A 23,872-nucleotide genomic window follows, 5' to 3' on the forward strand; every position below is an offset into this window, starting at 1 on the left:
TTCATCTCAGCCCTCACAATAGCACTGTGAGGTAGGTAGAAAAGGCAGATGTTGCTATCTCCATTTTACGGATGAGGAAACTGAGGTCCAGAGAAGTGACTCTCCCACAGTCACATGGCAGGTTGGCGATACAGCTCAGACTTGAACCCGGGACCTCTGGCTCCAAGAACATCACTCTGGCACTCACCCCGTGTACTAAACGCTAGGGTAGATGCAAGCTAAGCAGGTTGTTCTAGAAGGGGCTCACGGTCTAAGGAGGAGGGGGGAAATGTCATTTAATTCCCATTTTACAGCTGAGGAAATAGGGTCACAAAGATATTAAGCGACTCACCCGAGGTCACAGAGCAGGCAGGTGGCAGAGGCGGAATTAGAAACCAGGCCCTCTGTCTCCCGGGCCCGTGTCGATTGTGCTTGGGCTAGGCTGCTTCATTAGGCTTCCCTCCTCTCCTTCCTCAAAGCCCTCCTAAAAAAAACACCCAACTCTTCCAAGAGGTCTTCCCTGATTAAGCCCTCCCCAGCTCTCTTATTATGCTTTGGACCTTCTCCCGCATTCAGGGCTTTATTCATTTAATCTCTTCTTTCCCTTTGTCACTGTTTAATGCAAACCTATTTTTCTAATCCCTCTCCACTCACACTTTTTTCAATTATTATATATCATCTACTGTGTCGGCTTACCTCCCACTTAAGACTATATGCACTTGGCTAGAGCACAGGTCTGGGAGCCAGAGGATCTGGGTTCTAATCCCAGCTCTACCACTTGTCTTTTGAGTGATCTTGGGTGAGTCACTTCACTTCTCTGAGTCTCAGTTCCCTCTTTGAAAAAATGGGGATGAAAACCATGAGCCCCACGTGGGACAGAGACTGATTACCTTGTATCTACCCTAGAGCTTAGTACAGTGACTGGGGCAAAGTAAGTGCTTGACAAATATCATAAAACACACAAGTTTTACAAAAGGACCACCAACATAAAGAATTCATGAGGGACCTTCTCACAAACGACTGTGCAATCCCTTGCTTGGGTCTTTTCTCTCAAACTGTAAGGCTGCAAATACATTCCTCTCCGAAGGAAAAGCAACGGGGCTTTTACCAGAATCTTATTTTCCTCCATGGTGAATTCTCAAAAACGTCAAACCCGCTCACCTAGAAGTGAACTCGAGTGAAACTGGGATTACTGACATCCATCTGTTCTGCGAGAATGCCAATTTCAGAAACAGCCACAACCAGACAAAGGATCAAACTTGACTAACCTCGCCTTCACTCTCGGGGTTAGAATGACTCAAGACCCCTAGAAAGGAGGGTTTCCAAGTCCAGGAGGGAGGGGAATTCTCAATCATATAAAAGCTATAAAGCAGAGTAGATTTAGGGACCAGGAATCAAGGGACTTGGGTTTTGGTTCTGTTCTTCTAGAAGCCTCCCTTTCTCCATCTGTGAAGGATTTTTTTCATGTTACATGTTAATCAATGTGTTTATTGAGCAGTTATTTTGTGCAGAGCACTGTAATAATAATAACAATAATAATAATAATGATAATTATAGTATTTAAGTGCTTACTAAGTGCCAGGCACTGTACTAATGGCTTGGGTGGATACAACCAAATCGGGTTGGATACAGTCCCTGTCCCACATGGAGCTCACAGCCTTCATCCCCATTTTACAAATGAGGTAACTAAGCTACAGAGAAGTAAAGTGGCTTGCCCAAGGTCTCGCATCAGATAAATGTCAGAGCCGGGATTATAACTCAGGTCCTCTGACTCCCAGGCCCCTTATCTATTCACTAAACCTTGGGTGAGAATCTGGTTCTAATCCTGACTCCGCCACTTGCCTGTTGTGTGACCTGGGAAAATCAATTCTCTTCTCTGTGCCTCAGTTACCTCATCTGTAAAATGGAGATTAAGGCTGTGAGCCCCATGTGAGACAGGGACTGTGTGCAACCTGATTACCTTGTAGTCACCCCAGCAACTGTTACAGCGCCTGGCACAGAGTGCGCATTTAACAAATACCACAATTATTATTATTATTGCCCCAGATCCAAGAGAAAGAGAGCCTTTCTCTCTTCGCTTCCCCCTCTCTTCTCCTTCCCCTTCCTCCACAAGACACAAACCCAACCCCCCGCAACCAGGGCCTCCTCGGTCAAGTCCTGCCGTTAATATCATCCCCTCTGCCTCAATTTTGTTATTGCAACAAACAAGGAATCGAAATAAACATAAGGCCCTGCAAGCCTTTACCCTGTTTCCCTTCCTTAATGTGGCTAACCAAGTCCCAAACTAGGATCACTATTAGGGCATTTTCTCACAGATTTTTAAACTTTGAGCCGCAATTCCAATTTAAAGGAAAGAATGCAGTTCAGTCCTCTTTCCTTTTTTGGAAAAAAAAAAAAAATCCTGTCATCCATCAATTTGTTTTTCACTCACCAACCCTAACCTCGTTTCACCTAATTTCATAAAGTCCAAGTCATAGTTCGGCACTGTATTGAGCACTGAAATCCAGCAATGAAGCTCCCGAACGAACCTTTTCTGTCTCCTTCAGGAAGAGGAGCAAAATAATGATTAAAAAATCAATGGCATTTAGTGAAGACTTACAGTTTGCAGAGCATCTTCATCATCATCACTGACATTTATTGAGCGCCTACTGTGTGCAAAGCACTGTAGTAGGCACTTGGGAGAGGTCAATAGATCAGAGTTGGTAGCCACGTTCCCTGTCCACAATGAGCTTCAGTCTAGAGAGGGAGAAAGACGTTTATCAGTCAATCAATGGTACTGAGCAGTCACTATGTATTAATCGAGCACTTACTATGTACTATGCACTTAGGAGAGGACATTAGAACAGAGTCGGTATTCATGCATCATTCATTCGTATTTACTAAGCCATCACGTGTGCCGAGCACCGTACTAAGCGATTGAGAGAGTACACTATAACAAAAGTCAGACACAACAAGCTCACAGTCAGTAAAACATTTTCTGGTGTTGCTCGGGCAATTTGATTCGATCTGGAAATGGAGGCAAAGCTTTTATTTTCTTATTACACCAGATGAAAAGAAATCGCTGTTCCGTTTCTGGGTCTCGTTACCTAAATTCAGTCTGCGAGAAGTTTAAGGAGGTGTGAAACTGATGGAAGAGTAGATGCTTTCGCATTTTGCATACTATCAAACTAAGATGTTTGAAGACAAGAACGGCAAAAACCACTGTGTCATTTAATAGATTTCATTTTCTCAAACAGTTCCTTAGCCAAACTGAGGGACCGAGGTCTCAAAATGAACGACAAGATTTCTTCAGAATCCTCCCGAAACCTCTCTCCTTTCCAATTCCAAAGCGGGCGACTTCTTTTTCAATCCCGTCTCTCCGCTCCTCCTACTCTACGTCCCTCTGATCAGTAATAATGAGAACTGTGGTATTCGTGGAGCACCTACTAAGTTCGTTGTGGGCAGGGAATGCGTCTTTTACTGTTGTACTGTACTCTCTCAAGCCTTAGTAGAGTGTTCTGCACACCATCAGCGCTCAATAAATACAGATGAATGAATGAATTTAATAAGTGCTGCTTTAGATTCAAGATAATGAGGTCAAGTTTGGTCACTATCCCAGACGGGGCTCCAAGGCTAAAGGGAAGGGAGAGGAGATATTGAATCCCCATTTTACAGATGAGGAGACTAAGGCACAGAGAATATTTGTTAATTGGGGTATTTGTTAATTGCTTACTAGGTGCCAGGCGCTGTACTAAGCACTGGGGTGGATACAAGCCAATCAGGTTGGACATGGTCCCTGTCCCACATGGGGCTCACCGTCTTAATCCCCATCCTACAGATGAGGGGAATGAGGCCCGGAGAAGTTAAGTGACCTGCCCAAGCTCCCACAGCTGGCAAGTGGGGGAGTCGGGATTAGCACCCAAGGCCCCTGGCCTCCAGGCCTGTGTGCTTTCCACTAGGCCATACTGTTTCTCTACACAGCCCCCCCCTCCTACACATCAGCCCCACCAGCTCCCAGCTTGATCTCTTTGCTGCCGACTCCATCTTGATCTTCCTCCCAACTTCTCTCTCCTCCTCCTCCTTTTCCTCCTCTTTCCTTCATCACCCCTTTAAGGTCTGCAGATCCCAATCCTTGTCCCTGAGCCTTCCTCTCTGCCTCACAGAGAACTCATTCCCTCTCACTGTTCTTTCAATTTCTCTTCTCTCCACCCTAAATCCCATCTACAAGTCACTTCAGCCACCTAACCCTTGGGTCACCACATCCCTTGGGACACCTACATGCATATTTTTATATCCTATTACTTCCTTCTGGCTGAAATGTACTGAATGGGCAAGAATGATGTCTCCTTTCTTGTTCCTGCTAGATTGTAAGCTCCTTGAAAGCAGAAATCATGTCTACTAACTTTCTTGTGCCTGCTAGCTTTTAAGCTACTTGAGGCCAGGACTCATGTTTATTACCTCTCTTGTGCTCTTCCAAATAATAATAGTAACAATGGTATTTGTTAAGCACTTACTATGTGCCAAGCACTGTTCTAAGCCCTAGGGTAGATACCAGGTAATCAGGTAGTCCCACGTGGGGCTCACAGTCTTAATCCCCATTTTACAGATGAGGAAATTGAGGCATAGAGAAATTAAGTGACTTGCCCAAAGCTGACAAGTAGTGGAGCCGGGATTAGAATCCATGACCTCTGACTTCCAAGCCTGTGCTTTTTCCACTAAACCATTAGCTCTGCACTCAGTAGATGCTCAATAAATAGGATTGAACAATTGATTGATTGGCTGCAGATAAATTCATTAATTCAGTCATATTTATTGAGTGCTTACTATGTGCAGAGCACTGTACTAAGAGTGTGGAAAGCACAATACAGCAATAAAGAGAGACAATCCTGACCACAGCGGGCTTACTGAGTCCTGGCTCTCCATTTTCATCCTCTTTCCTTCCCCTGGCTGCCCACTTTCTTCAAGGAATCTCTGATAATAATAATAATGATTATGGAACTTGTGAAATGCTTACTGTGTGCTAAGCACTCTTCTTACCACTGGGGTAGATACAAGTTAATCGGCTTGGACATAGTCCCTGTCCCACACGGGGCTCAGTTCAGATTCAAGATAGTGAATTCTCCTCTTGCGCTCTAAATCTTCCTCCATAAACACGATCGGTGGTATTTATTGAGCGCCTACTGTGAGCAGAACACTGGACTTGAAATCTTAAACTGAGTGCTATATATTAAATGTTTGAAAACTGTGTGAAACTCAATGGAGTTGTTTATCGAACCTGAAACCTGAGAGACAGCACTAAAAGGTCTTCATCATCCTGAACGGTATTCATTGAGCGCTTACTCTGTGCAGAGCACTGAACTAAGCGCTTTTCAATTCAATCCAATTCAATCGTATTTACTGAGCGCTTACTGTGTGCAGAGCACTGTACTAAGGCTTGGGAGAGTATAATACGACAATAAACAGACACATTCCCTGTCCACAACGAGCTGACAGCCTTTGGGAGAGCACGGTAATAACAGAGCCGACAGACATGTTCCCTGCCTACAACGAGCTTACCGTCTCATCGATCAGTCAGTTACAGGTATTTATAGAGCGCTTACATGTAAAGAAAACTGTACCAAGCGCTTGAGAAAGTCCAATATAATAGAGTCGGTAGAAAACACATTAAGGATAGTGGAAAGAGTCGAGTTATGAGGCTATTTCCATAAGTGCTGAGTATCAAACTGCTTAAAGGGTTGAGAAGCAGCATAGCCTAATGGACAGAGACCGGGCCTGGGAGTCAGAAGGAACTGGGTTCTAATCCCGGCTCTGCTGCTTGCCTGCTGTGTGATCTTGGGCATGTCGCTTCACTTCTCTGGGCCTCGGTTTCCTCATCTGCAAAATGGGGAGGGACAGGGACTGTGTCCAACCTGAGTAGCTCGCAACTACCCTGGCACTTAGTACGCTGTCTGGCACCTAGTAAGAACTTAACAAATACCACAAAGGCATAGATGATGCAGTGGGAGGAAGGCGGCGAAACAAGAGCTCAGTCCTCATTTCAGTGACCTCTGCCCTGAAATTCAACTCCAAGCCACAGCTTCCCCCTCCCCTCCTCCCGACTCTAACCCATCAATAGACTTTATGGAGCACCCACTATGTGCAGAGCACCGTACTAAAGGCTTGGGCGAGGGCAACGCAACGGAGCTGGAAGACCCGTTCCCTGCCCACAAAGAGGTGACAGGCTAGACGGAGAGACGGACATGAATATAAAGACATGACAGAGTGCTGCAGGGTTGAGGGTGGGGTGAATATCTAGAGTTTGGAGGGGACAGATCCATGTCCAGAGGCGACGCAGAAGGGAGAGGAAGTAGGGGAAATGAGGGCTTAGATGAGGAAGGCTTCTTCATTCATTCATTCATTCAATCAATCATATTTACTGAGCGCTGACTGTTCGTGGAGCACTGTACTAAGTGCTTGGGAGAGTACAATATGAAACAGTGACATTCCCTGCCCACAACGAACTCACGGTCCATAACAAGAGACATCTCTTGTTAGGAGATGTGCTTTAATGAGGCTTTGAAGGTGGGGAAACCGGTGGTCTGGCGTATAGTAATGGTGGTATTTGTTAAGCGCTTACTATGTGCCAGGCATTTGCTAAGTGATGGGGTAGACACAAGGTAATTGGGCTGGACCTAGTTGCTGTGCCACAGGGGGCTCCTGGTCTTAATCCCATTTGACATACGAGGGAACCGAGGCCCAGGGGAGTGAAATGACCGGCCTGGGGTCACGCAGCGGCCGAGCCGGGATTAGAATCCAGGTCCCTCTGGCGCCTGGGCCTGGACTCTCTCCACTAGGCCACGCTGCTTCCCATGTATGTGAGGGAGGAGGGAGTTGCAGGCCAGAGGAGGATGAGGGAGAGGGGGTCGGAGGCGAGAGAGATGAGAATGACATACACAGAGGGAGTAAGGAAATGAGGGTTTACTCAGGGAAGACTTCTTGGAGGAGATGTGACCTTAGTAAGGCTTTGAAGGAGAGGAGAGTGGTGGTCCGGCACATAGGCCGGGGAGGGAGGTCCAGGCCAAAATACCTACTATATTCTTTGTTCACAGTAGATGTTCAGTAAATACCATCGATAGGTTGAGTAGTTGATCGGTGGAGTTGGATTAGTTATCCCAGAGTACCCCCTCCAACTCCCCACCATTCACTGTATTGCTATAGATAGCCAATTCACTGATCTTCAATAGTTTCAAAATGATCAATCCATCATATTTATTTATTTTATTTTTTAATGGTCTTTGTTCTTATTATGTGCCAGGCACTGTACTAAGCGCTGGGGTAGAAACCAGATCATCAGATTGGGCATTGTCCATGTCCCACATAAGGTTTACAGTCTTCATCCCCATTTTACAGATGAGGGAGCTGAGGTCCACAGAAGTCAAGTGACTTGCCCAAGGTCACACAGAAGGCACTCCCAGGCCTGTGCCCTCTCCTCTAGACCATGTATTTACTGAGTGGTTAATGTGTGCAGAGCACTGTACTGAGTGCTTGGGAGAGTACAACATAACGATACAACAGAGCTGGAAGACATATTCCTTGCCCAAAATGAGCTTGCAGTCCTAAGGGGGACACCGACATTAATAGAAGTAAATAAATTACGGATATAAGCCAGAGGGGCTGTGGGGCTGAAAGTGGAGAGAGAAAAGGGAGCAAAGCCAAGTGCACGTGGAAAATAAGGACATCAGTCACAGAAACAAGAGTTTGTGAGTGGAGTCTGAAATTCTTACCCTTCTGGATTTTTTCCAGATTAGCAATGCCCCAGTGCCAGGAAGGATGACACGCAAATTTATGAAGCAGTCCATAATTTGGGAAGGGGAAAAAGGGGGGAATAAAATGGTAATTGTGGTGGAAAAATGCATTAAGGTAAAGACTATACCATGAACCGGTAGTCGATAGTTCAATTTTGTTCTGTGAAATAAATGAAAAAAAAAAAATTCTTCAACTGGTCAAACTGACTTCCTAACCGAAAAAGCTTAAGTGATTAATCAAAACGATTGTGGCATTCTTCTTCGCATTTGGAAAGCGAGTAAATCAGTCAGACAGACCACATTTGTAACGGAATAAAGCCGACGGAGAAGTCGCTCTGAAGGCAGAGCTGAGCTGCAGCAGTTGCCTACGGGGACTGGGATGGAGGAAAATTACTTTTTTTGCCTCCCACCGATGCTGGCTGATCTTGAAATCTCAGGGCAGAAACTTGGCACAAACTGAGGTGATGGATTGGAATACGTGGGGAACTTTGGGGTGCTTAGGGTCGGGGAGAAGATTCTGAGAGAGATTGAGCCCCGAGACTTGGGTTTGAGAGAAAAATCGAGCCTTAGTGGAAGAAAGATGGGGCACGTGGACTGCTTTGAGAAGCCACCTTCGAAAAAGGATTGTGAACGGGATCGTGTGCTCAAGGAGAACGTATTTAGACCTTAATTGGGTATTCTTCGTTTGCAGGAGAAAATCCCCCTGTAGTGACTGAGTCCTCAAATGCTGAATGGATTAAATGTTCCCCGAGACACTAACCGCCCACGAGAATCGACAAAAATGCAAGTATCCTGGGTTTTTAACCCGTCCGTTTGCCCTCCAAATTTAGTCAACGGAAGGACTTTTTTTTCTCTAACTTGCTTTTCTTTCATTCACTTCGATGTCAAGAGACTTTTATCTGAATGGAGACCCGATCATACAACTTAGCGCTATCATCTTCTGGGGGAAGATAAAGGATATTTCTATCTACCGTTGAAGTTCATTTCTTAAGATGAAAACAAAGCATAGAAGAGCAGTGGTTTCACTACCTTTCCCCCTGCCCCACCCGGGCACACTAAAGCTCAAACTGAAAAATCGTTCTTGACGACTTCTATCCATAGCGTTATTGAATATCGCCTGAGGTAAATTCCCCAAGTTGCTGGGTCACCTTCTAGAAGGGCACGTCGCTTTCCACCGAGACTTCCCGGGGACCTTTGGTGCCTCAGTTTCCTCCTCTGTGAAATGAGGATATGACTCCGATTGTCCTTCCCTCTTAGACTGTGAGTGCCATGAAGGACATGGACAGTGTCTTTCTGATTTTCTTGCATCTAGTGTGGTGTTTTGCCCATAATAAGCGCTTACTAAATGCTAGTTGATAACAGAGCTGGAACACAGAGGCAGCATGGCCTAGTGGATAGACCCCGGGCCTGGGGGTCAGAAGGTCATGGGTTCTAATCTCAAATCTGCCGCTTGTCTGCTGTGTGACCCTGGGCAAGTCACTTCACTTCTCTGGGCCTCAGTTACTTCATCTGTAAAATGGGGGTTAAGACTGTGAGCGCCACATGGGACAAACTGATTAGCTTGAATCTTTTCTGGCGCTTAGAACAGCGCTTGGCACATAGTAAGCACATAACAAATACTATAATTATTATTACTATTAGCAAGGCTGAACTCAGGGGAGAGACACCATCTGTGGATGGGGTGAAGTTGGGCCTGAGACACCCACAGGGACTCATCTCCCTCTCTATCCTATTTCTATCCTTCTCCTCTTCCTCTTCCTTTCTCCTCCTTCTCCTCTTCCTTTTCTTCCCCCTTTTCTTCTTCCTCCCCAAATCCCCCCTTTTCTTCTCCTCTCCTTTCTCATTCTCTACCACCCTCCTCCTCCCCATTCTCCTCCTCCTCCTCTTTTTCCTCTTCCTCCCACCCTTCTTCCTTTTTTCCTCCTTCTCCTCCTCTTTCTCCTCCTCCCTCTCTTTTTTTTTTCCTCTTTCTTCCCTTTTGGCTCTCCCTCTTTCTCCCCTCTTCCCCTCCTCCTTTTCCTTTTCCTCTACCTTCTCCTCCTCTTTTTCCTCTTCCTCCCTCCCTTCTTCTTCCTCCTAAGCCCTCTCCTTTATTCTCCTCCTCTTCACTTCCTTTTCCTTCTCCTTCTTCTCCTCTTCCTCTTTCTCCCCCTCCTCGTCATTATTTATTATCTACCAACCAAACAATGGTATTTACTGAGTGCTTCCTGAATATAGAGCACTGTACTAAGTGCTTGGGAGAGCTCAATACAAGAAGCACCATGGCTTAGTGGAAAGAGCACAGGCCTGGGAGTCAGAAGGTAATGGGTTCAAATTCTGGCTCCGCCACTTGTCTGCTGTAGGGCCTAAGGCAAGTCACTTCATTACGCTGGGCCTTATCTGTTACCTCATCTGTAAAATGGGGATTGGGACTGTGAGTCCCATGTGGGACAGGGACTGAGTCTAACCTGATTTGCTTGTATCCACCCCAGTGCTTAGTACAGTGCCTGGCACATAGTAAACACTTAACAAATACCATCATCATCAACATAATAATACTAGTACAGTTGTTATATTACACAATTGTATATTAATAGTAGTATATATTATAAATTATTTAGTCTTGCTAATGTCTGTCTCCCTGTTTAGATTGTCAGCTTGTTATGGGCAGGGAACATGTCTGCTAATTCTGTTGCATCTTACTCTCCCAAGTGCTTAGTACAGTGCTCTGCAGCCAGTAAGCACTCAAAAGATGCACTGATTAATGTATTATAATCAAGGGACGGGTTTACAGGGAGGTGACTTCATTGACTTTTCAGGAGGAAATAGTTCTTTGCCAGGCACTATTTTGTGTGATACACTGGTGATCGGGGAGTGAGGTAGCAGAGGTAAACTTTCTGAATTTTTTTCATATAGGCAACTAAAACAGAAAATGGATTTTTCAAGTGCTTGCTACGTTCCAAACACTGGCATAGATAAAATAGAAACAGATTGGACACAATCCCTGTCCCACATGGGGCTCACAGTCTAAGAAGAAGGGAGCACAGGCATCTTATCGTAATTTTAAAGATGACAAAAAGAGGCTCAGAGAGGTTCACTGAACTACTCTCAGTCACACTGCCGGTCAGTGGCAGAGCTGATACTAAATCCTGCCTCCAAACTCACAGGCCCGGGCCCTTTCCACTAAAGGCAGCGTGGACTTGCAGAAAGAGCGTGGGCCTGGGGGTCAGAGGACCTGAGTTCTACTCCCGGCTCTGCCAATTGCTTTCTGTGTGACCCTGGGCAAGTCACTTCACTTTGCTGGGTCCCAGTTCTCTCCACTGAAAAAGGGAATTTCAATGCCTGGTCTCCCTCTTACTTAAACTGTAAGCCCCATGCGGGTCAGGGACTATGTCTGATCTGCTTATATTGTATCTAACCCAATGCTTGGAACATAGCAAGCACTAAAAACTCCTCGCCTTTGGCTTTAAAGCCCTCAATCACCTCGCCCGCTCTTACCTCACCTCGCTACTATCCTACTACAGACCGGCCCACACACTTCGCTCCTCTAAAGCAAACCTTCTCACTGTACCTCAATCTCGTCTATCTCGCCGCCGACCTCTCGCCCACGTCCTGCCTCTGGCCTGGAACGCCTTCCCTCCTCATGTGCGACAGACCACTACTCTCTCCCTCTTCAAAGACTGTGAGCCTAACATGGTTCATGGATGGTTTCCAACCTGATGAGCTTGGATCTACCCCAGTGCTTAGTACAGAGCCTGGCACAGAGTAAGTGCTTAACAAATACCACAATTATTATTATATATTATTATTATTATAAAGCCTTATTGAAGGGACATCTCCTCTAAGAAGCCTTCCCTGACGAAGACTTCCTTTTCTCGTTTCCCTCTCCCTTCTGCGCCGCCCTGACTTGCTCCCTTTACTCATCGTCCCCCCTCTCGGCCCTACACCACTTATGCTCATTTATGGTCATTTAGTTATTTCTATTAATGTCTGTCTCCCCCTCTAGGCTGTCAGCTCATTGTGGGAAGGGAACTTGTCTGTTTATTGTCATAGTGTACTCTCCCAAGGGCTTAATAGTGAGCTCTGCACAGAGTAAGAGCTCAATAAATACGACTGAATTGGACTGAATTGAAGGAATTGTGTCCAACCTAATTAACTCGTCTCTACCCCAATGCTTAGCACGGCATTTGACACATAGTAAGCACTTAACAAATACCATAAAATAAGGAAAAAAACCCAACTTTTCAGCACCTGCCATCAGAATCTGCTTCCAGGTGGGTTTAGAGGCCTAGGTATTTAACAAAACGCAAGTGGCCAAAAAAAGGAAAGAGATAAACCGAGAAAAAGGAAATCGACAAAAAACAAATAAAAGCCTGCATAACGTCTCACTTAAAACACAACGACATGCAAATCAGCCTTGTCCTGCGGGTGAGGGGTTTGCTTCTGTTCGAAACGAGAGACGAAGGGGGAAAAAAAACAAGATTAAGATGTTTCTTCATCAACACTTTTCCTCTAAATCGAGTACTGGTTTGAGAACTTCGCAGGAAGCAGAGACACAAGAGCTCTAATTCTTGCATCCTTGTGCAATCGGCTGGTCTCTGTTTTGTGCTAGACTCCTTTTGAAGTCTTTTCAAGCTCAACGGGCAGAAGGGGCTCATCGGTAGCACAAAGAATCTTTTGCAAACCAGATGCCAAAGGTGGCTGAAGTTAGAGAAACACATTCAGAGCAGAGATGAAGTCAACAACAGAATCAGGAGCGTCTCTGGGCATAATAATGTGCCATAAAGCTTTGCCAGGGATTGTTGGCCTGCCAGGAATGCAAGACCACCCTCAGGTTGGCATTCTAGACTGTAAGTTTGTTGTGGGCAGGGAACGTGTCGACCATCTCTGCCACACTGTACGCTCCTAAGCGTTAGTCCAGAGATCTGCACACAGTAATACTCGATAAATACTCCCGATTGATTGATTCATGGTCTGTCTTCCCCTCGAGGCTGTGAGCTTCTTGTGGGCAGGGAATGTGTCTGCCAACTCTGTCCTGTACTGTACTCTCCAGTGCTCTGCACACCGTAGTGCTCAATAAATGTCACTGATGATTATGATGATGATGAAAGACCTTCCCATTTCCTCTCCCCGACTGAACTTATTATATATGCATCACTGATATCGGTCGAATGCCACTATAATGGACTCCCTGAGGAATAAACCCAGTCAAGCGCTTAGGACAGTACTATACACTCCGTAAGTGTTCAGTAAATACGATTGAAATGAAGCCCATTTTCACAAATTGGAGACCGTCCCTGCCCATGAAGATCTTACAACAGAGGACAGGAAGTTTATCACAGAAGCAGCCTGGTCTAATAGATAGAGTCCGGATCTGGGAGGCAGAAGGACCTACTTTCTATTCCCTGTTCTGCCTCTTGTCTGCTCTGTGACCTTGGGCAAGTCACTTCTCCGTGACTCAGTTGCCTCATATGTAAAATGAGGTATTTTCAGTCATATTTATTGAGTACTTACTGTTTGCAAAGCACTGTACTAAGTGCTTGAGAGAGTATGATCAAATAATATAAAGAGTGTGAGTTCCACGTGGGACAGGCACTGTGTCCTACCTGACTAGCTAAACAGCATGGTGCAGTGCATAAAACATGGACCCGGGAGTCAGAAGGTCATGGGTTCTAATCCTGGCTATGCCACTTGTCTGCTGTGGGACCTTGGCCAAGTCATTTCACTTCTCTGGGCCTCAGTTCCCTCATCTGTACAATGGGGATTGAGACTGTGAGGCCACACAAGGGGCAGGGATGGTGTCCAACCAGACTTGCTTGTATCCACCCCAGTGCCGGAACACAGTGTTTCACAAATACCAAATTATTATTATTAAAAATATCAACCCTAGCACTTAGTATAAGGGCCCAGAGTAAGCGCTTAACAAATACCATTAAAAAAAAAACCAGTCAAACAAGTGATTAAACATCAACTTTAACTTTTCTCAAGTCCATCCCGGGCCCCCCAGCCAGTCCCAGAAAAGCCTCCCTCCAGCTACAGTGTGTTGCTTCGGCCAGGCACTTGAGAGATGCAGTTTCTACCACTACTATTTAAAGATGTTCCACTCCTGCTTCTCCCACCATCTGCTTCTCGGAGACGAGAAGCTGCAGTCAATCGATCAAGTGTATTTACTGAGCATTTGTGGGTGCAGAGCACTGTACTGGGCAGTTGAGTCCCTCTAGACTGCTCGTTGTGGGCAGGGGATGCGTCTGTTTGTTGTTGTATTGTACTCTCCCAAGTACAGTACCAAGTGCTTAGTACAGCCCACAGTAACACCTCAATAAATACGATTAAATGGAGGGAGTACAGCTGAGTTAGGAAACATGTCCCCTGCTTCCAAGTGTTTAGTGCAGTGCTCTGGACACAGAAAGGGATCGATAAATATCTGTGACTGAAGGATTAGTGAAGGGAAAGGCTTGGGGAGTGCTGAATCAATCGATCAGTAGCATTTATTGAGCGCTCACTGTATGCAGAGCACTGAACTGAGCACTTGGGAGAGTACGGAAGAACAATAAAACAGACACATTCCCTGCCTGCAATGAGTTTCCAGTCTAGAGGGGGAGTTCAACAGATTCCCCTCTCTGATCCCTCTGGTCATGGTCAGCTCTGTGAAGACAGAGGCAATCTCTCTGGAAGTGGGACTTTTAAAAATCTATTTATATTATTTGTTAGGCTCTTACTATGTACCAGGCCCTGTACTAAGCGCTGGGATAGGTACAAGCTTATCAAGCTGGATACAGTCCATGTCCCACATGGAGCCCACAGTTTTCATTCCCACTTTATAGATGAGGAACTGAGGCACAGAGAAGCAAAGTGGCTTTTTTTAATGGTATTTGTTAAGCGTTTACTTTATGCCAAGCCCTGTATGAAGCACTGGGGTGGACACAAGTTAACAGGATGGACACGGTCCACGTCCCATGTGAGGCTCACAGTCTTAATCCCCATTTTACAAAAGTAACAGAAGCACAGAGATGTTAAGTGACTTTTTTAAAAGTGGTATTTGTTAAGCACTCACTCTGTGCCAGACCCTGTACTAAGTGCTGGGAGTGGATGTAAATGAATCAGTTTGGTCACGATTTGTGTCCCCGAAGAGGCTCCTCATCTTCATCCCCTTTTTACAGAAGGGAAGCAGCATGGCATAATGGAGAGAGCACAGGCTTGGGAGTCAGAAGGCTGGGGGTTCTAATCCTGGCTCCTCCACCTGTCTGTGACCTTGGGCAAGTCACTTCACTTCTCTGTGTCTCAGTTCCCTCCTCTGTAAATTGGGGATGAAGTCTGTGAGTCCCATGTGGGACAGGGACTGTGTCCAACCCGATTCACTTGTGTCCACCCCAGCGCTTAGTACAGGGCCAGGCACGGAGTAAGACCTTAATAAATGCCATTTAAAAAAAAAAATCACTTCACTTCTCTGGGTCTCGGTTCCCTCATCTGTAAAATGGGGATGGAGACTGAGCCCCACGTGGGACAGGGACCGTGTCCAACCCGATTCACTTGTATCCACCCCAGCGCTTAGTACAGTGCCCGGCACGCAGTAAGTGCTGACCAAATACCAGAATGATTATTATGGAGGGAACCGAGGCCCAGAGAGACGCACGGGCACATCTCATCCGCCCCGGAGTGGTGGCGTGGGCTGGCGGAGAAGGCTCCAGGTGCACCCGTGTTCCGTCTGACACGTGGGGCCACCGCGCTTTCCACATGTAGGCAGCCTCAATTGCCACCGTAAACCACAGCCTCCCACCCCCCTCCATCCGCTAGCACAGCTGGCTCTGATTCAGAGGCAACCCCCCCGCCCTCCACCCCTGTCTCTCTTCAGCCTTGGCGGAAAGCTTCGTTCTCGTTGCCCTTTTTTCGCCTGACTTAACCCCAGAATAATGATAATCCCTGTGGTGTTCTCTAAGCGCTTAACATGTGCCAGGCACTGTTCTGAGACTGGGGTGAATGCAAGCTACTTGGGTTGGATGCATTCTCTGTCCCTCACGGGGCTCACGGTCTATTGAGGAGGGAGGACAGGGAAGCGGCCTTGTGGGTAGAGCCCGGGTCTGGGGGACAGGAGATTCTGGGTGCTAATCCCTGCTCCGCCACCTGTCTGCTGTGTGACCTTGGGCAAGTCGCTTCACTTCTCTAGGCCTCGGTGACCTCATCTGTAAAGTGGGCATTAGGACTGTGAACCCCACGTGGGTCAGGGACTGTGTCCAACCTGATGTGCTTGGCTCTAGCCCAGCTTTTAGTAGGGAGTAAGCGCTTAACACATACCGTGAAAGAAAAACAAACAGCTATTGAATCCCCATTTTGCAGACGAGGGAGCTGAAGGACAGAGAGGTGAAGTGATTTATCCGAGATCACACAGCAGGCAAGCGGTGGAGCCGGGGTCAGACACCAGATCCTCAGACTCCCAGGCCCGGGTTCTATCCACTTAGGCCTCGCTGCTTCTCCTCTTTGAAGAAGCTCATCGACTCAGCTTTAGAAAGAGCTATACAACCAAAGAACTAATCACCACTATCTTCTCGCTTTTGACATATCTGCCCTCCTTCATAGCCCTGAATACATAAATAGAAACTGCCTTCAAACTATAAGAAAGCGGAACTCAGTACGGCTATTGCTAATTACTGATGGCATAAGCTCTTTCTGAACGAAACTCAGGAAAGACCTTCATAGATTCCTTTCAAGAAAGTGAAGAAGCGAACAGATTTTCTTCCCTCCTCTTCCACTGCCTGAATCAGTTTTCTCCTCCTGCGGAGAAGCAGCGTGGCTTAGTGGAAAGAGCAGGGACCTGGGAGTCAGAGGTCCTGGGTTATAATCCTGTCTCCTCCACGTGTCATCTAGACCGTAAGCTCCTTGTGGGACCTCTGTTCTACTCTACTCTGTTCTACTGTCCTCTCCCAGGCTCTTGGTACGGTGCTTTGCACACAGTAAGTGCTCAATAAATTTGATTGGTCTTCAAGTCTCCGTGCCTCAGTTCCCTCACCTGTAAAATGGGGATTTGCTCCTCCTCCCTCCAATTTAGACTGTACCCTCTAATGACGGACTGATTGACGATCTTCTACTCTTCCCAGTGCTAAGAGAAATGAAAGAGCTTAGCAAATATCATCATTTTGATTTTTTTTTTGGATCAAAATCCATCCCTTGCGTTTATATGAGGCAGTTGTATCACTTTAAGGATGTATTAAAGTGCTGGGATTCCATGACCCCTACAGCATTCTGTGTTTATATTCCTCTACCCCACCACCCCCAGTTCGGGGAATTAAATCCCTCATTAAATCCTGTCAGTTGAACTTTCACAATATCAGTGAAATCCACCCTTTCCTCTCCCTCCAGACCGCTACCGCATTAATCCAAGCACTTCATTCTTGCTGATCTCCCTGCCTTTTGTCTCTCCCCTCTCCAGTCCCTAATTCACTCCGCTGCCTGGAACATTTTTCTACAAAAACATTCAGACAATGTTTCCACCCTGCTCAAGAGCCTCCACAAACAGAAACTCCTCACCATCCACTTTAAAGCTCTCAATCACCTTGCACCCTCCTACATCACCTCGCTACTTTCCTACTCCAACCCAGCCCACACACTTCACTCCTCTAATGCCTACCTTCTCACTCTACCCCATCACGCTGCCGACCTCTCGCCCACGTCCTGCCTCTGGCTGGGAACGCCACAGACGGTCGCTCTTCCCTCCTTCAAAGCCTTATTGAAGGCCCTTCTCCTCCAAGAGGCCTTCCCTGACTAAGCCCTCATCTCCTCCTCTGCGTCTCCCTGACTTGCTCCCTTTATTCACCCCTCCCTCAGCCCCACAGCGCTTACGTCCATAATTCATTTATTTCTATTAATGCCTGCCTCCCCTCCTCTAGACTATAAACTCGTTGTGGGCAGGGAACGTGTCTACCCACTCTGTAATTTGTCCTCTTCCAATCGCTTAGTTCGATGCTCTGCACACAGTAAGCACTCAATAAATACCATTGATTGATTGATCAGTATCGTGTGCAGTCTGGCTTCTCCCAGGTCTGAGGACCTTCTGGGTTTGGACTGCCCAGCGAGCGAGAGTCAGTTTGCCACAGCTGCTCACGCCGTTAGACCGTTCCTCATCGGACAAAAAAATCTCCCACTCAAAGCGAAACTTTTGAGCTTTTTAAAGTCAGGTGAAAAACAACCTTCCTCGCTTGCAGGAGGATGGCGGGTGACAGTGCTATCTCGTCTTTGACCTCTCGCCCACGCCCTCCCTCTGGTCCGGAGCGCCCTCCCTCCTCCGGACAATCACACCGACAATCGCTCTCTCCATCTTCAAAGCCTTATCAGAGCCCATCTCCTCCAAAGGGCCTTCCCCGACTAAGCCCTCATTTCCTCTTCTCCCACTCCCTTCTGCAACACCCTGATTTGCTCCTTTTCTTCACCTCTCCCTCAGCCCCATGGCACTTGTGTCCATCTCCGTCATTTACTCGTTTCTATGAACGGCTGTCTCCCCCTCTAAGACTGTGAGGTCCTTGTGGGTAAAGGGTGTGGACAGGGAATGTGTCTGTTGTACTCTCCAAGCGCTTAGTACTATGCTCTGCACACAGTAAGCACTCAATAAATACAACTGAATGAATGAACCCTGCCTGCCCTCGGGGGCCTTAAAGTTTCCACAATAAGAGGGAATCAGAGTCGCTCCCTCAAAGCCCCCTCCATCCCTTGCCGTGGGTTTAGAAGGTTTTAGGCAACAAAACAAACCCGCTTTTCAGGTGATAAAATGGCTGTGACTCTCCTCAGCTCTAATCCCAGCTTCGCCACAAGTCTGCTGGGTGACCTTGGGCAAGTAGCTTCACTTCTCTGGGCCTCAGTTACCTCACCTGTAAAATGGGCATGAGAGCATGAGCCCCGTTTGGAACAGTTGTCCAAACTGATTAACAAGCATCTACCCCAACACTTAGATTGGTGCTTGGCACTGATGGGTACCATAATTATTAATAAGCGCTCAATAAATACCATTGATTGATGGATGTTTTGGCTGACAGGTTTTCAGTGGGGAATGTGTTTTCTGATGGCCAAACATCCCTTTCCCTGCACCTCAGGGGAATGAGCAGAGCCCACAAAAAATTATCAGTCCCCCTCTCTGAAATCGGATTTTGGGAAAGGAAGAGACCCGGTGACCCATCTCTGCATCCTCCCTCCATCCCTAGGAGCCCCCACCAAATGGGAGGCAGAATTGAGGAGATCCCTACTTCTGAGAAGGGTCCAATTGTTATGGAATTTTATCAGAGAAACAACTCTGATCTCACAATCGCATGAGAGGGTTTCGTGACCTTGGCGTAGAAGCGAACAGACTCAAGAGAACGAGCCGAGAGAGCAGAATAGGGCGGAAAGTGGCTGCCGCCCAATCACCCAAGGGGGGTACAAGGGACCAACAGGCCCGAGCCGTCCCAACCCGGTACCTTTATTTGCGAGCATTTCCCCGTTCCACTCGACCGCAACTCTTCCAGCGCGCCCAAAATCCTACCCAGTCCCCTTGCGTTGCCCGCACTCCAGTCTCCGATCAGAACCCAGTTCTAAAGAGTGGTCCATATAAGGTATTGTAATTAACACATCGCTGCCCAAACTTCAAATGAAAGGAAGGAAGGAGATTAAACGGAGATAGGATGTCTAGTACAATATTGGAAGGAGATAGAACGGAGACAGGATGGTCAATCGTCTAGTACACAGTTCTGCCCGTTTTCAGAGAAATGAGAATTTCTCTGTTTCTCTCTCTCTGTCTCTGCCTCTCTCTCACCTTGTCTCTATCTCTCTCTGTATTTTTGTCACTGTCTGTCACTTGGCATCTCTGCCTCTATCTCTGTTTCCCTCTCGGTTCCACCTTTCCCCTCACTCTCTCTCTTCCTCTCTCTATGTGATGATAAGTGTTTCAGGCTCTGCTGAAGCCCTAACAATAGAAATAGAGAAGACCAGCAAAACGTTCTCGCCAGTGAGAAACCACTCACTACTGAACGACTTAACACACAGTGTGGCCTGGTGGCTAGAGCCTGGGCCTGAGAATCAGAAGGACCTGGGTTCTAATCCCGGCTCCACCATTTTTTGCTATGGGATTTTGGGCAAGTCATTTCACTTCTCTGTAACTCAGTTAGCTCATCTGTAAAATGGGGATTAAGACTGTGAGCCCCTATGGGGGACAGGGACTGTGTCCAACCCGATTTGCTCGTATCCACCCTAGCGCTTAGTAGAGTGCCTGGCACATAATAAGTGCTTAAAAATACCATTATTATTACTTCATTCGACTTTGCCTTGCTTACCTCATCTGTAAAGATGGATTAAGGCCATTAGACCAATGTGGGACAGGGACTATGACCAACCTGATTATCTCATATCTACCCAGCACTTAATTCAGTGCCTGGCAAATAATAGGTGTTTAAAATATAACAAGTTATAGAAGCTGTGTGGCCTAGTGGATAGAGCCTGGGCATCAGAAGGACCTGGATTCTAATCTGGCTCCACCACTAGCCCACTGGGTGATCTTGGGCAAGTCACTTAATTTCTCTGAGCTTCAGTTTCCTCATCTGTAGAAGGATATTAAAAACCTGCCTTTCCCCCCACTTAGACTGTGAGCCCCATGATTATCTTGCATCTATCCCAGCACTAAGTACAGTTCTTGGCACCTACTAAGTGCTTAACAAATAATATTATTATTTGTGTCCCAGCTATGGATCTTTCAACTTCTCTTCAGGTTCTGAGGAACCACATTCCAAGCTTTGACCATTTTTTTAGATATATCGGGAACTAGGGTAAAGAGTATTCATTCAATCGTATTTACTGAGAGCATTTACTGTGTGCAAGGCACTGTACTATGCTTTTGGGAAAGTACGGTAAAACAACAGACAGACACATTCCCCTCCTACAATAAATAAGTAAATTACAGATATATACATATGTGCTGTGGGGATGGGAGGGAGGATGAATGGAGTAAGTCAGGGAGACGCAGAAAGGTGTGGGAGAAGAGGAGAGGGGGGCTTAGAGAAGGCTTCTTGGAGATGGGCCTTCAAAAACACAGGCCTGGGAGTCAGAAGACCTGGGTCCTAATCCCGACTCCACCACGTGTCGGCTGTGTGACCCTGGGCAAGACACCTCACTCCTCTCTGCCTCAGCTCATCTGTGAAATGGGTATTAAGACTGTAAGCCCCATGGGGGACAGGGACTGGGTCCCACCTGATTACCTTCTACTGACCCCAGCTCTCAGCACAGCAGCTGCCCCACAGTAAGGACTTAACAAATATGATTTTAAAAATAAAAGAGGAAAAAGAAAGATCTTGGCTGCTTTGTCAGAACAAAATCCTCTCCTCTTGGTACTCTTCAGAAGAAATTAAAGAGCATCAGCAAGACAGGTCTCTGAGACAGGAAAGCCACAGATTTGATCTTGAGAAGAATTTCCTCTTCCTCTTTGCTGGATTTGCATTGCCAGAGGTACAAACCCTGGTTTGCCAGATTGAAATTTGCAAGCAGGTGTCATCTGGGCTTGCAGAGTTGAAGGATGGTCTGGAGCCAAATACCAAGACCTGGGTTTTCTTAAACAAAAAATGTTCTGAGCCTCGCTAAGCCTGAGCAGCTTAGTCCAGAAATGTGACTCTAAACTTTGCCACCCTTGTTCCCTCAATCGTTCTGCACTCCGGTTTGGAAATCAATCAATCAATGGTATTTACTGAGTGCTTACTGAGTAGAGAGCACTGTACTAAGCGCTCTAGAGAGTGCAGTATACCAATAAACAGGTACATTCACATTCCCTGCCTCCAACGAGCTTACAGTTTGGTACCTATCCCATCCCCAGAGCACTTGTGCAAAAAATAATAACAATAATAATAATAATAGTGGCGGTTATGTTAAGCGCTTACCATGCGCCAAGCCCTGTACTTGTCTTATGCTGTCAGATCGTCTCTGACCCATAGCGACTCCATGGACACATCACTCCTAGAACACCCCACCTCCATCCACAGTCATTCTAGTAGTGTGTGGCATTGAGTTTTCTTGCTAATAATAATAATGTTGGTATCTGTTAAGCGCTTACTCTGTGCAGAGCACTGTTCTAAGCGCTGGGGTAGATACAGGATAACCAGGTTGTTCCACGTGAGGCTCACAATCTTAATCCCCATTTTACAGATGAGGTAACTGAGGCACAGAGAAGTTAAGGGACTTACCCGCAGTCACACAGCTGACAAGTGGCAGCCGGGATTCGAACTCATGACCTCTGACTCCCAAGCCCGTGCTCTTTCCACTGAGCCACGCTGCTTCTCTTGGTAAAATTACGGGAGCGATTTTCCATTGCCTTCTTCCAAAAACACTGTACCAGATACGAGATAATCGGGTAGGGCACAGTCCCTGTCCCACATCTAAACAGAAGAGGGTAGGATTCAACCTCCATTTTACAGATGAGGGAACCGAGGTCCAGAGAAGTGAAGTGACTTGCCCAAGGTCACCCAGCAGATTAGCGGCAGAGATGGGATTAGGACCCAGGTCCTCTGATGCCAAGGCCAGGGCTCTTTCCACCAGGCCACACTGCTTCTCCAACAGTCCTTTTCCCAACTGCCTGAGCAAGCCTTGTCACATCATCTACTGCTCAAACAAGGACCTGTTTGTTTGAGTTCCAGGAGAGGAGAAAAATGACTCAGTTTGGGTGAGACATTAAGTTTCAATCCACTTAGGTCAAGATGGTCCCAATTAATCAACGATATTTATCAAGTGCTTATTATATGCAGAGCACTGTACCAGATGCTTGGGAGAGCATAATGCAATGGAAGCTGTGTGGCCTAGGAGAAACAGTGTGGCCTCATGGAAAGAGCATGGGGTTGGGAGTCAGAGGACCTGAGTTCTAATGCCGGCTCTGCCTCTCGCTTGCTGTGTGACCATTGAACGCAGACTGCATGCACGGCACTGGACTAAGTGCTCAGAATGATATAACGGACACGTCTCCTGCCCACAAGGAGCTCACAGTCTAGAGCGGAGAGACAGTCATCGATCGACCAACCGGTGGTATGCATGGAGCGCTTACCCTGTGCAGAGCTCTGTACTAAGCGCTCGGGAGAGGACACTAGAACACATTTCTTGCCCATGACAAGCTCACAGTCTAGAGACGGAAGCCGTCTTGTCTGAGTTAAATGCCACCCAGGCTGAGACCTGAATTCCCCAATCCGCTCCAGAACTCGGAAGCTTGCAGGCAGCTGAAACCTTCTCGGCCTCACGGTTTTGCTCACTTACGAACTTGTTTACTGAGTGTGTTCCCTGAGGATGTCTGTGGTTTAGTCGACTCAGTGGGCAACACCCTCCCCGCCTCCTACACAGGCACCGACAGCTCACATAAAACAAAATCCAAAAGCCCCAAACAGCAGAACAACCAAATGATGGAGCCCCTTTAAGCTAGCTCACTCCCTGGACCTAATTTTTCTTTCTTATGCTTATTTTTTAAACACTTACTATGTGCCCAGCACTGTACTAAGCATTGGAGTAGGTAATAATAATAATGATTATGGTATTTGTTAAGTGCTTACAGTGTGCCGAGCACTCTGCTCAGTACTGGGGTAGATACAATACAGTCAAACCACGCATAATCTATGGATTCAGTGTATCAGTGTTGTCCTGTATTCAGTATATACTACCGAGTATATATCTATGGTATTTGTTAAGTGCTTATTACGTGCCAGATATTGTACTAAGCACTGGGGTAGATACAGACTACTCAGGTTGGACAGAGTCCCTGTCCCACATGGAGCCTTACAGTCTTCAACCGCTTTTACAGACGAGGTAACTGAGGCACAGAAAAGTGAAGTGACTTGGACGAGGTCACCCCGCAGATAAGTGGCGGAGCCGGGTTTTGAACTCAGGCCCGTGCTCTTTCCACTAGGCCGTGCTGCTTCTCTAATGCTCATATTAATGTCTATGCTCCAGTTTTTATTCACTCATTTATTCATCCTTTATTCTTCCATCTTTCCATGCCTTTGTAGTTTTTAAATTTATTTAATTTATTCAGGCCAAGCACCGTTCTAGGAAGGAGGAGCACACAGTGATAATCAAAGGTCCCCGTAACTTCTCTCAAGGTGCTTAGAATTGTAACAATCTTGTTGATTGAGCACTTACTGTGTGCAGCGCACTGTACTAAGCGCTTGCGAGAG

General features: G+C 46.7%; 1 protein-coding gene across 1 annotated transcript in view; it reads left to right on the forward strand.

Annotated features, from left to right (window-relative positions):
• Positions 1-23,872, forward strand: part of LOC100074818 (P2Y receptor family member 8) — a 36,662-nt gene that overhangs the window by 10,414 nt on the left and 2,376 nt on the right. The window contains exon 2 of the mRNA XM_029079611.2: positions 8,434-8,525. Coding sequence (XP_028935444.1) covers positions 8,467-8,525 — 59 coding nt within the window. The 5' untranslated portion in view covers positions 8,434-8,466. The remainder of the gene's footprint in view (positions 1-8,433; positions 8,526-23,872) is intronic.

Source organism: Ornithorhynchus anatinus, chromosome 15 (genome assembly GCF_004115215.2).
Source record: "Ornithorhynchus anatinus isolate Pmale09 chromosome 15, mOrnAna1.pri.v4, whole genome shotgun sequence".
Taxonomy (NCBI): domain Eukaryota; kingdom Metazoa; phylum Chordata; class Mammalia; order Monotremata; family Ornithorhynchidae; genus Ornithorhynchus; species Ornithorhynchus anatinus.